Source organism: Mytilus edulis, chromosome 13, assembly GCF_963676685.1.
Source record: "Mytilus edulis chromosome 13, xbMytEdul2.2, whole genome shotgun sequence".
Lineage (NCBI taxonomy): Eukaryota > Metazoa > Mollusca > Bivalvia > Mytilida > Mytilidae > Mytilus > Mytilus edulis.
The window spans coordinates 46,199,982-46,215,653 of record NC_092356.1 but is presented as its reverse complement, the minus strand read 5'-3'; the positions used below and the strand labels follow the sequence as shown (position 1 = coordinate 46,215,653).

General features: G+C 32.3%; 1 protein-coding gene across 1 annotated transcript; it reads left to right on the top strand.

Moving 5' to 3' along the window:
- Positions 1–2,904: 2,904 nt before the first annotated feature.
- LOC139502304 (uncharacterized) lies at positions 2,905–14,960 on the top strand. Its single transcript, XM_071291736.1, has 7 exons — positions 2,905–3,090; positions 4,550–4,567; positions 5,190–5,222; positions 6,215–6,250; positions 12,580–12,737; positions 13,084–13,197; positions 14,818–14,960. The coding sequence occupies exons 3-7, from the start codon at positions 5,219–5,221 to the stop codon at positions 14,905–14,907; spliced, it is 402 nt and encodes a 133-aa protein (XP_071147837.1). The 5' UTR covers positions 2,905–3,090; positions 4,550–4,567; positions 5,190–5,218; the 3' UTR covers positions 14,908–14,960.
- Positions 14,961–15,672: the final 712 nt, after the last annotated feature.

Genomic DNA, 15,672 nt, shown 5'->3' with positions numbered 1-15,672 from the left:
CAGTACTGAATCATTACTGACGAAATCAGTACTGTCAAAATCAGTACTGTCAACATCAGTACTGAAACAGTACTGACAAAATCAGTACTGAAACAGTACTGTCAAAATCAGTACTAAAACAGTACTGTCAAAATCAGTACTGAAACAGTACTGTCAAAATCAGAACTGAAACAGTACTGTCAAAATCAGTACTGAAACAGTACTGACAAAATCAGTACTAAAACAGTACTGTCAAAATCAGTACTAAAACAGTACTGTCAAAATCAGTACTGAAACAGTACTGACAAAATCAGAACTGAAACAGTACTGTCAAAATCAGTACTGAAACAGTACTGACAAAATCAGTACTAAAACAGTACTGTCAAAATCAGTACTAAAACAGTACTGTCAAAATCAGTACTGAAACAGTACTGACAAAATCAGTACTGATTTCATTGAAAGTATAACATTATAAGTTTTCAGTCTTTCCTAACAGTACTGATATGCACGAGGGTAGAAATGTACCAAAAAAGTATAGGTAAATTATTGGTAGTGTACAATCCCCTTCCGTTTCATGAATGTGGCCTACCGAATTAGACTATTTATCGGATTTGTTATAACATGAGCAACACGACGGGTGCCATATGTGGAGCAGGATCTGCGTACCCTTACGGAGCACATGAGATCATTCCTAGTTTTTGTTGGGGTTCGTGTTGCTTATTCTTTAGTTTTCTATCTTGTGTCATGTGTACTATTGTTTGTCTGTTTACCCTTTTCATTTTTAGCCATGGCGTTGGCAGTTTTTTTTTCGATTTATGAGTTTGACTGTTCCTCTGCATGGTATCTTTCGTCCCTCTTTTACACTGTATATATTTGTTTGTTAAATCATTATGATTATAAAAGAAGAAATATTAAGTTACACGTTTTAAATTCAGAATATGGCATACATATCAAATTCCCAAACCTTATATTTATCTAGTTTAAATATGTACGTGTTTAACCTTTTGTATGACATCTTTCAGATTGTTCTCCTGATCCATGTAACGGTAATGGTATCTGTCATAATACACAGACCGGGTTTACATGTTCCTGCCATCAAGGATATACAGGACAAACATGTGCTGCCCGTGAGTAGTTAAAATATATGCTTATTTAAGTTCAAGATGGAAATTGATAAAAATGGATTAGGAAAATAATGATTTGTATATAACAGCCACGATCATTTAATTATTGAATACAAAAATATCATACAGATATCATTGTGTTATCCTTCTATGTAGCAATCATCATAACTTGAAAAGGTGAATTTGGTCATATTATCTGCAATTAATATCATCCCGTATAAATTATTTCATTCAACATTTGTTTATACGAAACGTAATAAATCAAACGTCAAATAAACATACTATTTTTCTTTGAACTTATCTTTTTATCTATCATTTAATTCATTTTTTTATCTAGCTGTGAGTCGTGAGTATAATTTACATCTTTTTTTTAATCTTTCAATCTTTAAGTGTGTTAAGGATTGAAGAAAAAAGACGAAACCTTATATAAAGAAGCAAAAGAGATATTGTTTTACAATGAATTTACCATCGCACATAGCCTTGAATGAGAAATAATAGTGACTATCAATACTGTATTTGAACATGAGCATTTCTTTGCATATAAAAATATTACCATTTGGTCTATGAAAGGTTTTTTTTCATTAAACAAAAAGATTTAATCTTACGTCCAAATCAATTAAAATTTTATCAAAATATCCTCTGTGATTGTATAAAATGTAAATTGACTTGTACAAACAATGACGCTAATCGCATATCTGCCTCCTTTCGTCTTTCATAGTGACAGATAAACTATGTAAAACAAACACAAAGAATAGTTGATATACTAAAATTCCGTTGTCAAAAGGAAAAAAAAACACAAATGTTTCGTTCAATGTTCCGAAAAATAGGTTAGGCACTTGAAATGAACAAAGATCGACTAACTGTAGGCCGTACATTTACCTATAACTGTGAACGTTTACGTATTGTGATATCTGGTAGAGACTGGTCTCATTCGCAATTATGTCAAATCGTCTTTTGTACTAACCAATAGTTCAGAAACAAGGGATTCGATTTTTATTTTGTGAATTAGTTTATTATTCGAACAGTGAAAAACATTTGTTTATCTCGCAGGAATCCAAATGTAAAGTACATTAAGATGAACTGTACTGGTAGTTTGATTTAAGATCGTAAATACTTATTTAAAAGTGAGCCAATATTTAGCAAACCTCTTATTCGATGAATCGTATAAGCTGTCATAACATTAACTTACCACAATTTTACTGCACTAGATGCGCACTTGTATCTCTCCAATGATGCTCGAATCAGGAATATATGTTCTTCTAAAACAAATTACTAAAGTTGAAATTTAAGGTTCATTAGGTTCAAAAGCACCGTTATTATATAAATTACTAGCATCTCAATGTTTCTGAAACTATCGAAAAACGGCACTCTGATTTTCTGACAGATTTAATTATGTTTATGCTACATCTACCCTTAATTTTTACTTCAAATTGATTAACAAGAAAATAAGTTCTTCAAATGATCCAAATATACAGTTTATTCAGTAAAGTATCTTTCTTGTGAATTTGTGAAAAAGAATCTGAAATTAAAAACGAATACCTATTATCTGAGAAGAGCAACATGTAGAAATGTTCTCTATGCTGATTGGTTGAATTGATGTTTAAACACATAAATCCAGGACATTGATTTTATATCGTTATGTTTTATATTTTGATGCATTTTTCTGAAGTGTGGGTTAAGAATATTACAATTTATTGAACAAATATCATTAAAATAGCTTGTGATTTCGATAGAATAATACACTGATATATGTTTTTTTCAGAACGCTAGTAATATAATTTTGTTGTAGCGCTTTATATAACAAGACACTTTGGACATTAAATAATAGTTGAAGAAATTATTAAACGTGTGAACATTTATTTTTATACCTTCTTTTATGAAGATTGTAGTCCAGATCCTTGTAATGGACGTGGCGCATGTTACAACGGAGAGACTGATTATTATTGTCAATGTCAGATTGGATATGCTGGAAGTAATTGTCAAACAGGTACATGTAACAAAAAACCATTTTCTTTGCTATTTGTCAAAAATTAGACGGCAAAAAGATTGCGATTTCTCATGTACATACGGAAAATGCTTTTAATTGTTTACTAAATCTTTTCAATATCCAGGATCACCATATGTTTAAAACAAATGTAATGTCCGGTAGAATCTGAATAAAATTGAGAATGGAATGTGTTTAAGAGACAACAACCCGACCATAGAACAGCAGCAGGTCACACATATGTCTTCAATGCCGCGAGAAATGTCCGCACCCAGAGGCGTCCTTCAGCTGGCCCCTAAACAAATATATATACTAGTTCAGTGATAAAGGACGTAACACTAAACCCCAAATTATACACAAGAAACTTAAATTAAAAACGATACAAGACTAACAAAGGCCAGAGGCTCCTGACTTGGGACAGGCCAAAAATGCGATGGGGTTAAACTTGTTTTTGAGATCTCAACCCTCTCCCTATACCTCTAGCCAATATAGAAAAGTAAACGCATAACAATACGCACTGTAAAATTCAGTTCAAGAGAAGTCCGATGTCCGATGTAAAAAGAGGTAACAAAAGAAAATGTACAAATTGAAGCCTTTTTTTTGCTGGACTTGAGAACGAACAGCATAAACCAAGGAACAGGAATAATACACATTATAGCTTGGAAATTCAAATAATGAAAGGGGAGTACAGCTAAAATTGCAATTTACTATATTAATAAGAACGAACGTTGTTCATGTTTTTGTACATATATTGGGCCATTCAAGTTAATTTCTGACAGGTGGGGATGGATGAGGAGATTTTTTTTCATACTTATCAGAAAAAAACATCATGAAAAACTACCTATCAGATCTATAAATTAAGACCTATCAGATGTAGAGTTTCTGTTCATATTGGGTGGATGGGCTTTCATGGGAAAAATTGACCTATCAGAATTTTTTACTGCAAGGATTGTACCCATCAGAATTTTTAATACAATACCAGATAATGCATGATACGAAACTGTCTACATTCCAAAGCACCCCTAAGATCTGAAATATGTACTTTTTGTAACAATTAAGATATAATTATTTTTAATTATTTACTGCTGCAAGACCCTAGAAATTGTTGCGTATAAGTGTACCTGTCAGATGCAAAAAACCCAAATTTCACCCCTAAGATGTATAAATTTTACACCCATCAGAAAGGACCATCCATTCCCCTTTATCAGATATTAACTGGAATGGCCCATTATTATTTACATATGTTTATTTTCTGGTTTGAATTTTATAACGGTCGTTATTTCAAGGCATTTTATAGCTGACTAGGCGGTATAGAATTTGCTCATGTCCGTACGGTGACCTTTAGTTGTTAATTTCGGTGTTATTTTGTCTTTTGTGGTGAGTTGTCTGTGGTGATATATATATATATATATAGCATACGCAACTCATAGCTAACAACTGAATATGTTGGTCTTATTTTCAGTGTCGACAACACCTGCTGGTAGGTTGAATATAATCGAATTTATTATTACAAAGATGAGTCTTTTCAAGACAGTTTTACTAATACTTAATATATATTACAGTATGACCTTTATCCATTTGTGAGGAATACAAATCTAAACTTCATATTGGCATGTTTCCATTGAAAATCATGCCAACGCGGATAATATGCCTTCTCCTATCCGTGACAGTGTTTGGATAGAACAACGTATTAACAAATTGTTCTCATTCGCTGAAGTGCTTCGACCTATAATTCTTAACTTTTTTTTATATATTGTAACTTGGATGGAGATTAGTCTTATTGGCACGCATACTACATCCTCTTATCTATATTGACTCGTAAGTTCAGTAAAACAAAAACCAATAAAATATATATACTAGTACTAATAACTAATGCACGCTATTTCAAAGTAAATTGCAATAATATATACTTGTATATTCTGTTTTCCCGGAAATTTAATACATTGATATAGCATGTTATGTTAGCACATTGTCTTTAAAAGACATGCATGTAACAGTCATTTGTTTTTTTTAATTTAGACTCATATGTCGTAAAAGAGAGGCAAAAACTGGTATACATTTTTACTTGTGTATTTTTGCATTTATTTTTGTATATTGTGCAGCAACAACACATATAGTGGGCTTAGGATCTATGCGTAAGTACATTTGTGATTTGTGAAATTGATGAAATTGATGAAAATATGCCAAATATAACTGAACAGGTATTATTAAAAAAAAGGAATAACAAAGACCAAAACCAATTGCAAGATTAAAAATCAGTACTGTCATTTAAAGGATTTAACATCCTCTTTTAAGTTCGTCATTTATATTTGTTATAAAAACAGTTTTGCAAGTGTACCCTGTAGAAACGTATAGAAAGTAAAAGATAAAGGATCATCAACCATGTAAACATTCACCCGCCAAATTAGTTATATATTAATCAATGGTTAGTTTTTTTCTGTCTAGATATTTTCCCCGTATCATTGAGTTGCTGCTTCATCGAGGCATACATCATGTGTCTTTTATATACACAAATGTAGATATATATATATATATATATATATTTATATCGTATGTTCACGATTGTCTTAATAATTGATTGGTTGATAACCGTCAATAAGACTCAAAGGCAAAAGGAAAAGACATTTTGCAAAGTTCTTTAATTCTGTTTTTAGATATTTTGAGGATATTATTTTCCAATCAGAAAACCACATTTCAATGAGTTTTTACATCTGATATGTTCAAGTTCTGTTATAAAATGTTTTTTGAATTTGTATCATGAGGTCTGGTACATACCGAAACAAATAGAGGAATACAGTATGTGTGCGGTCATTGGTGTGCAGTAAAATCTGTTTAATTTATGTAGCAGTTGTGATAATTTTGTCTTATTTAATGTTAGTCTTTTCGAGTATTGAGGACTGTCTAGTGGTTTTTTTTAAATTTTAATTTGCTTTTTGTTTATTTCAAATCTTTTTGGCATAATTTTGTCGATCTTGTTTCAAGTGCGGTATTATTTTAGCAATTTTCTGATTTTTAACCTGTGAACTAAAAATAAAATTGGACCTATCTGTACCTGCGTATTAATGTCTTAATAGAATGGTATACAAATGAAGAAACATATAGGTATTTAATGCTTGATCTTTTTTAGCTATGTTACCGTCAGGTTTGCAGCAAACTGTAAAAGGTAAGCACATACATTGCTGCTAAAGAAATGCTAAAGCTATGCCAGGAAACTTATCACCTGCTAAAAATATTCCCAGTATTATTTTTAACTAAGAATTGGATTGAATAATAACAGTTACCAAGTTAACAATTAGATATTATGTTCTAATTCGTAACCTCAACCGAACATAAAGCATTTATCAATATAATACAAAATTCGCAATTGGGAGTAGCCACTTGCAAAAGTCAAGTGCATTTTATTCAGATAATAAATACAAGTAATTCATTTAATACCAATGAGTATTGTGATAAATTAATTGTCTGTCTCTGACTAGCACATCAATGTTTGCGACCCATCCTGGACTATCAACCTGTAAATAAATATTTTTTTATAATTATTTATTTAGAAAAAAGCCTCTGGAACACTTGACTGCAATGACTCGAATGACTTGAACTACCTTAAAACCACCCGTGCATGAAATGTTACCCGCATTCCTTATATATCCAATCAAACAGACCTATCTATAAATAGTATACACACGTGTACCTTACTAAACAAAACAAACTTGCATCGATATATGTACAACTTTGATAAATATAATTATGTTCTAATTCGTAACCTCAACCGAACATACAGCATTTATCAATATAATACAAAACTCTCAATTGGGAGTAGCCACTTGCAAAAGTCAAGTACATTTTCGAAAAAATAAAGATCGGGTAAATGTATGATCAATTTATTATAATTAAATACCTAAATTCTGAGATACAGATAATTGAGTAGCTATGTTTTCCTTCACATATCCGTCCTTAGCAGATTTGGATCTCCATCTGCCATGTTTTTTAAACACTCTATCTGATATCCCGGCATTAGCCGCAGAAGATACCCCTCCCGAACGAAGTGAATGTAATCCAAACATTTTCTTATCCAATCCTATGGATTTCAACTTCTCCAATAAAAGTTCCCTTGCTCTAGTATATGAAATGTGACCATCGCAACGTAATTTATATATTTGTAATTTTTTGTAATATGTAATTTGTCGGAAAATAAATTTTTCATCGTTAAGATCTATTTTAGATAATGATATATAATGAGATAGCATCTTTACTGGACATGTATTTTTATTTGTTTTTGAAATAATAACATTGCTTCCTTCTCTGTATTTATCCGTCTTACTTTTTTCGATAAAAATCGACACATGAGTGATATGAAATTGGACATCACAGGAGCGAATATTTACCAATTCAGAAAACCTCATAAAACCAGCAAAACCAATCAAACACATTGTAACAATACGTATATCATAAAGATTACTGGACACTCCGAATTTTTCGACAAGTTTACTTAAAATTTCGTCTGTGATCGGTTCTTTCTTATTACTTGGACGAGATAACTGTCTTTTAGCTCCTTCGGCTACTTGTACAACAAGATCAGAAGAACACGGATTTACAAATCCAGCAATTTTGTGTGCAAAATCTACTGAATAAATAACTTCGTCTATCTTTGAAGCTGAACACTCGTTTTGCATTAAATAAACAATATACAAGCTCACATGATAATATTTAGCTGGCATGCTGCTAACTGAATCATATTGTTTACACCACCTACACCATGCTTTAAAACCATAATTATACTTTTTTACGGTATTTGATGCTTTAGAATTCAAAACAACTTCTGGCAATTTTTTCGAAAGCTCCTTTAAACGAATATCATTTTCTTTATCAATTTTTGTCCACCTTCCCATATGAAACAAATCTGAAATATGTATAATAAAAAAAGAAAATAATTCATCTGTATAAAGAAGCTATATAAAAAATTAGCCAGCTTACTATAGTGTAAGGTGTAAAGCTTGTGTATTTTATGGCATATTATAGCCAAGCGACGTTTAGCATTCTGATACATTATTTTGACCTTAATAAGTAGTGTCATGTAGCCAAGTGGCGTATTTATTGATTCAGCATACATTTTGTTTTTCTGTTCAAGTGATATATATGTATATTCTAGTCAATCGACGTAACTTCAGTGATATTTTGCCAAGCGGCATATATGTATTGTTATTCTAGCCAAGCGGCATATATCTATATTATTATTCTAGCCAAGCGGCACTCTGTATTGCAATTCTAGCCAAGCGGCAATCTGTATTGTAATTCTAGCCAAGCGGCAATCTGTATTAATATTCTAGCCAAGCGGCAACCTGTATTGTTATTCTAGCCAAGCGGCAACCTGTATTGTTATTCTAGCCAAGCGGCAACCTGTAATCGTTATTCTAGCCAAGCGGCAACCTGTAATCGTTATTCTAGCCAAGCGACAACCTGTAATATTTATTCTAGCCAAGCGGCAACCTGTAATAGTTATTTATGCCAAGCGGCAACCTGTATCGTTATTCTAGCCAAGCGGCACATCTATATCGTTATTTAAGCCAAGCGGCAAATCTTAAGTGTTACTCTAGCCAAGCGGCATATCTATAATGTTATACTAGAGAATAATGTCGAACAGAAAATACCTAAACCGTAACCAGCTATACAAAATAAAAGAGATTGTTTGTAATGCATTTTTAATTATAATTCATAATCCAATCAAATTATATCAATATTAAGTCACAATGCGTACTGCAAGTACAGTGCCTTTGAATTCATCTGAACCAAACAATGATTTCTTATTAGAACCATGAATATAAATGTCTTTAGTATCCTTGAATTCAAGCATATCAGCCACATAAGGTTGACATAACAATTTATTCTGATATAACAAAGGCCAATATGGCGCAGACTCCCATTTTGGTACTATAAGAGTACCTGAAGCTTTACACGCAATACAATGTTTAATAACTCTACATACTAAATGTATAGGGGGAACCAACCAATTGTTGTCCTCCTTCCAGTCAAAGGAAAACGCATCTACACCTGATGAACCTGGTGTATAAAATCTAGAATTAAATAATTCAATTTTCTTGTTATTACTGTCGGCAAATCTATCAACTGAATGAGGTCCATACATAGAATCTATAAATTCAAAAAACTCAAGACTGACGCCCCAATCGTCAAAATCAAACATCTTGCTTATAGCATCTGCCTTAACATTTTTACCTCTAGGTATCCATTCAATATCTATATTAATAGAATTTTTAACACAAATAGAAAATATTGACATCGCCAAACTATGTAATTGCGGTTTACCACTACCTGACTCTACTATACCAACACAATTCTGACTGTCTGTAAACCACTTTAAGACTTTCCCTGATAACTGACCTTGAAAAGTATCTATACATAATTCTATAGCCTTCAATTCCCTCCATGTCGAACTCAACTCTTTCTCCCCACCAGTCCACATTTTATGAAATATTTGATTATCTAATTGACAAGAATAAGCTCCACAAGCAAAACTGCTAGCATCCGAATACACAATAATAGATGGAACCTTATACTCTGAAAAGCATTTCAAATTTAAAGCAGAAATGTCATGCTTCCAAAACTGTAACTCACCTATGACCTCTTGATCCCTCAAGATAAAATTATAATCCCACGAAACACGTGACTCAATCAATCTATACAAATTTCTAGTCATTAATCTGGTTACATTACCTATGACAGGTGACATAGAAATTACTCTCCCGGTGACCCCAGCTAAAATGCGTGCACTTACAAAAGGTAGAGAGTCCATCACTCGATTAATACAGGTAATAAGATCAACTAATCTCTGAGACGGAACTTGAATACTGTGGTTCAACGAATTCCAAATCAAACCCAACCAAACAAGCTCCTGACAAGGTTTCCATATAGATTTTTCTATGTTAACTACAAAACCAGCATTAAATAACGTCTGTGACACAAAAACAGAATCTAAATAAGCAGAATCGAAATCAGAATGTGTACCCATACCATCATCAACACATAAGGACTAGAAGACAAACCGAACGGTAATACTGTAAAAATGTAAAAAAAAATTCCCATGAAAAACCTAAGTAAGTTTGACAGGATTTTGCTATATCCAAATGATGATAACCAGACCTCAAATCAAACTTAAAATTGAAGCTATTCTTCTCAAAATATTGTAATGCTACCCTCCAATCTTCAAATTTTATTTTGTTTTTCCAAATATGTTTGTTAACTTCCCTTAAGTCTAAAATCAATCTCTTTTTCCCCGATTTTTGTGTCGAAACTGTTAATGGATTTATAACATGAGGCCTGATTTTAACTTCTTCAATACAATCATTAACTAAAAGTTCAGCAATAGCTTGTGATACAAATTCTGCATTATCAATAGCGGATTTATTATTTTTACTAAATACCGAATCTGGTGTTGTAATAAAAGGTATAGCATAGCCGTTTTCAATAATGTCTAATACATACGAATTTGCTTCTATCTTTTTCCAATAATCTAAATGTTTTTTCAGTCTACCTTTAACAGATTGTACAGTAACTGATTGTTCATATTCATATGAATCTAGTTGTAAAGTATTTAACTGTTCTTTTAATTCACTTTTATCATTGTCAACAAAATCAAAATAATACTTATCATTAGTATCTTTGTCCAGAACTTGCTGGCTTGTTGAACTTTGGGCAGTTTCTTCTCTAATTACACCTTATGTAAGAATCCGGGGTTTTGATTGGTTAATAGCCAGTGTATTTTTCACCAATTTACTGTTATCAAATGAATATCGTTCATTTTTAACGCCGCCGGGGTATTTGCTAAAAGGATATGCCTTTTTTACCCTCTCTGCCGTGGTATTTGCCAAAAAATACTCTATCCGACTGGACGCTTGTAACGTCACGATCATCAATGCGTTTTAGTACATAAACATTCGGTGTAATTAAACAGATATATCATGTTATTGAGGGGTATTTGCGAAAAATACCAGTCTTGAGAATGAATTTCCCTCGCCTTACGGCTCGTGAAATTTAACATTCTCTCGACTGGTATTTTTCGCAAATACCCCTCCTTAACATGATATATCTGTTCACAATGACCCATGTTCTGGCAACCAAAGCAGATGTCTCTGGATTTAGGTCCAGTGTTGTTTCTCTCATAGGCACGAAAACTACGATCAGTAGCACTAGTAACAGTGGCAGAAGGTACTGTGCGGGAATCTTCAGGCATTTTCGATCCGTATCTGTTGGCAATTTTACGTTTGTTCCTGTCCTGTTCGAAATTCTTCTTAGCTTTGAGAGCACGGGTTTCTGCTGACCGGATTCTTCTCTCGTCGTCGGTATCTGATGCCAGCTCATCAGAAAGATACTCCTTGACTGTACACCACCCGGCAGGGAATTTGTCTGCAATCTTGATGCATTTGTTGCGCTTATGAAGTTTGTCTTTGAGATCATAGCAAATTGATCTTATCATAGTCCCTCGACTCGGTGGCGCGTTTGATTCTAGATAACTCGTGGTCAATGTCCGAATTAAATTCAAATTGAAGTTTAATCCCGGAAAACTTAAAATTATATGAATGTTCTGCTTTAAGTTTTTTCAAGACTTTATCAGATTTATTTGCCGCTTCTTCTTTCAACTCACGTTTAAGACTTCCTATTTTGCTATCAAAATAGTCCTTGAAAAGGCATAAAGTTGATTCAGCAACGTCTTTGGCTGTTTGTTGCTCTTCTCTACGAGTATTGGGAATAGTTTTTTTTTTCGCTTTCGGAATTTTCCATACTCAATTGAATGTACAAATTTGGAAGAATATGAAAAAGCCTCTGGAACACTTGACTACAATGACTCGAATGACTTGAACTACCTTAAAACCACCCGTGCATGAAATGTTACCCGCATTCCTTATATATCCAATCAAACAGACCTATCTATAAATAGCATACACACGTGTACCTTACCAAAAAAAAAAACTTGCATCGATATATGTACAACTTTGATAAATATAATTATTATAGGTAGAAAACCTTTATCTGATAAATGTTGTTAAACTTTTTCCACGAAAAGATGAAAATACACGAATTTAATTTCACCAAGGTTTATCTTTGGGTACTAATAAATAGAGATCTCCACTGAAAAAGCCGTGCCAGTGACCACATCTTTAAACAGAAAGTGCATAATCGTTGTTTGATAATAATTAAAAAAAAAATGAAATTTATATTAATATTCAACATCATGTTGTTAACTTCAAAATCATAAAGAGTAAGAAATAAAATACAGTCAAAATACATACTGTCATTATTTTAGTCATGTAAGAGATGTCTTTGATAAGCTATATTGTATAAATATTCTCAATCATCAATTTCAATGTGTGTAGATTTAAATGTGTTCATCCATAGTATACTATGTCGTTACAAGATGTAATTTGTAAAATGTGTAATAATCGGGGATTTTTTTGGCAATAAAATGTGCTCTACTTTTAACAGAGCATCATTGCAATAAACTTGGCTTACTCATGGATTTGGCTGTAGGAAAAGCTTTACATCAGCAAGGCGCAAAAGGCTGTGGTGGCAATTCAGCAGATGCAGTTCTAATCAAACATTGTCAAGCGCCTTCGTTTTCTGGATGGCGAAGAGGGCTGCAGGTTCACAACAATACATTTACTTCATTCATATTTCAATGTGCTTATATCATAAATACTAGTTATCTTTAATTTCATGTCATCTTTTTAAAAACGGAAATCTACATTTACACATGTTTCATACAGTTTGTTTCACGGAGGACTGATTAATAAGAACATGAACACATTCTTCTTTCAACTAAGAAGTTAGACAGACGACAGTTAAATGTGTAGCGGATTGTATGGTTATCAAGATACTCATTTATGACACAATTTTAAATATTTGTACCAACATTTCTATTGTGTTTTTGTTTTATTTGTTAAAATTTTATAATTTATTATCTGACCTTTCACACACTTGTTCACACAGGTCATCAACCATTGTAATCAGCTGAATCCATATACACCTGTAGGTGAATGGGACAGTGTAAGATTTACTAATAATATTGGAGTAATGACATCTTGTCAAAGTGGTGTTATTGAGGTATGTTTACAGTAAATACTATATGCACTAGTTTGATAAATAATTTTATGTATTTTGTTGTTTGAAAAATACACGTATTGTAACACTAGGTATGATTTAATGTATTTTATACAATATTTGAATGATGTTTTTATCTATACAATCAATACGGGCACTTTCACAATGTCAGTTTTGAAATAAACTGTTTGCGCATTACTCTTGATTTTGTACATGATCCAAGTTGTTGCAGATATTTAGCGTTGGTACATCAAACTTTTTGGAAAGACGTCCTAATCGTGATTTAGTTTGCTTCCAAGTATAAAATAAAATGTAGCAGCCTGTATTAATAATTTGAAATCAAGTCATAAGAAAGTATGACTTTACTTGCCATCAATCAGTCTTTTGTGTACACAGATTTATTATTCTATTCATGTGAAAACGATTCAATCCCTGCATAAAAACACAAAATAGTATAAAACAGGGGATAGGATATTTGCAATAGAAAATTATCACTCAACAAACAAAAAACAACGGTTTAAACCTGGAAGATAATTAAACAATCTGCAAGAGAAGAAATAAATCTGAAATGAACTAATTGAGTTGGTCATATGATCAGAGACGAAGTCGGTTCGGTCATTTTTCTACATTTGTTTTGTTCATGGCATATCACCAACGTGTCCGCTGAAATCTGATTTTATCAATGAAAACGGACTTAAGTTTGCGGACAGGATTTAATTACAACTGAATCAATACGTTGTGTTTCAAATATAGCACACATATTTCGTTACGAGTGATTAAGTCATAATGATAAATGCAATTGAAAAGTTGACTAGGCTACAAACTCAGCAGAAATAACACCCTTCTAAACAATAAAAAGTTAAATCATAAAAGTATATGCCAGAAAAAGAAGTTTTGACATGAGTGAAATAAAAATATTGAGAGTCCTTCTCACTACTGGTAAAACGATGCTGAATACAACGACAATATCACAATGGAGCAGGTGACGCCATTTGTGTTGTCATACAATAAAGCCATTATTATAGCAATCTCTCAACTATGATTTATCGATGTGGTCAACAGAATTTATAATTGCAATGAACTCAAATTATCTCGATAACCAGAGAAAAACTTATACAATGGATCGCTTTTCTTTAAAATCTCAGACGAGTAGATGAATATTGTTTATCTAGAAATGTAAAACTGCCTTTAAAAAAACATGTGTACTTATAATGCATGTTGTTTTTAAATTGGTTGTATCATAAGGTCAATTTACGGAAATATTTGAGGAGAAACACAGGGCTGGCTTTTTTAACCGACAATTTGTTTTGGTTTGTTCTTGTCGTTTTTTTTTTTGGTTTTTTTTCTTTTAGAAACTTGTGCTTACCAGACAAAAACTACATTAAACGTTTACTTCTTCCTCTACATTGTACCTGTGATAATGAACTGTCAATTCCGGATTTTGTGCTCTTCAAGCATGTTTTGTATTTGAACGATATATACGATTATGTAATTTTCCAATTCATAACATTATGAATCAACATCAACGCGCTGAAACATTGGTTACACTAACAAACAGTGATTTGTTTCATGCATATGTGTTTATATAATTATGTTTATTTTTCATATAATTCTATCTTGCAGATGATATCGCAGTCATGTGGTAGTCAGTTGAACCTCCATAATATTACATCTCCAGCATTCAATTCAGTATATACAATTGATTGGACGTAGTACATTGCATTGTCAACAACTTTAAAAATATATGAATAAATGATTTTAATTCAGTTGTCTTAAATCTATATTTAGATGCGCAAGTTTAAAAAAAAAATAGTGTTGTGTATTTATTCATGGTTGATATTGTTGTTCTTTTTTATTATTTAAGCTTAAGTTGTAGGAGACAATAACAATCAAAACCAAGAAGTAAATTTATGAACCCTTGGCTGTGCTAATACATGCAAAATAAGGAGTATACCCTGAAAGCTATTTTGGTCAACTGACGGTGGAGGATACCTTTCAATTTATGAAAGATGTATGCGACAGCTAACGATAAAGGCTACTGTGACTTTGAGATGAATATTTTATGTAGGTATTGTCTTGTGCGTTTTTTGTTTTGTAAAACAAGAATAATCTATAATATCGTTTTTAAGGTATTTTCATTTGAAGGCCATTATAACGATAATTTCCTTTCTCAAATATATGTGAAAAGAGTGATATTGAAAATTGTCGCTAAAAACTAAGGGAGCACGTGTACGTTGTTAATGAAATTAACAACGTCATCATAGAACAGGACAGCGATACACAGAATATCGTTGATCACCTCAACTCGATTGCTTGTCTCACTTTTGCTGTACCTGCTCAATCGAGAGAATCAATATCGTTGATGTGATCAACGATAATCTATAATAATGAAATGTTTGTCCACCTGATGATAGAGAGCATGGGTCTATTTGAATAAATACAAAGACAGATTTAAAATCTGAAATGCTATTAGCGCAG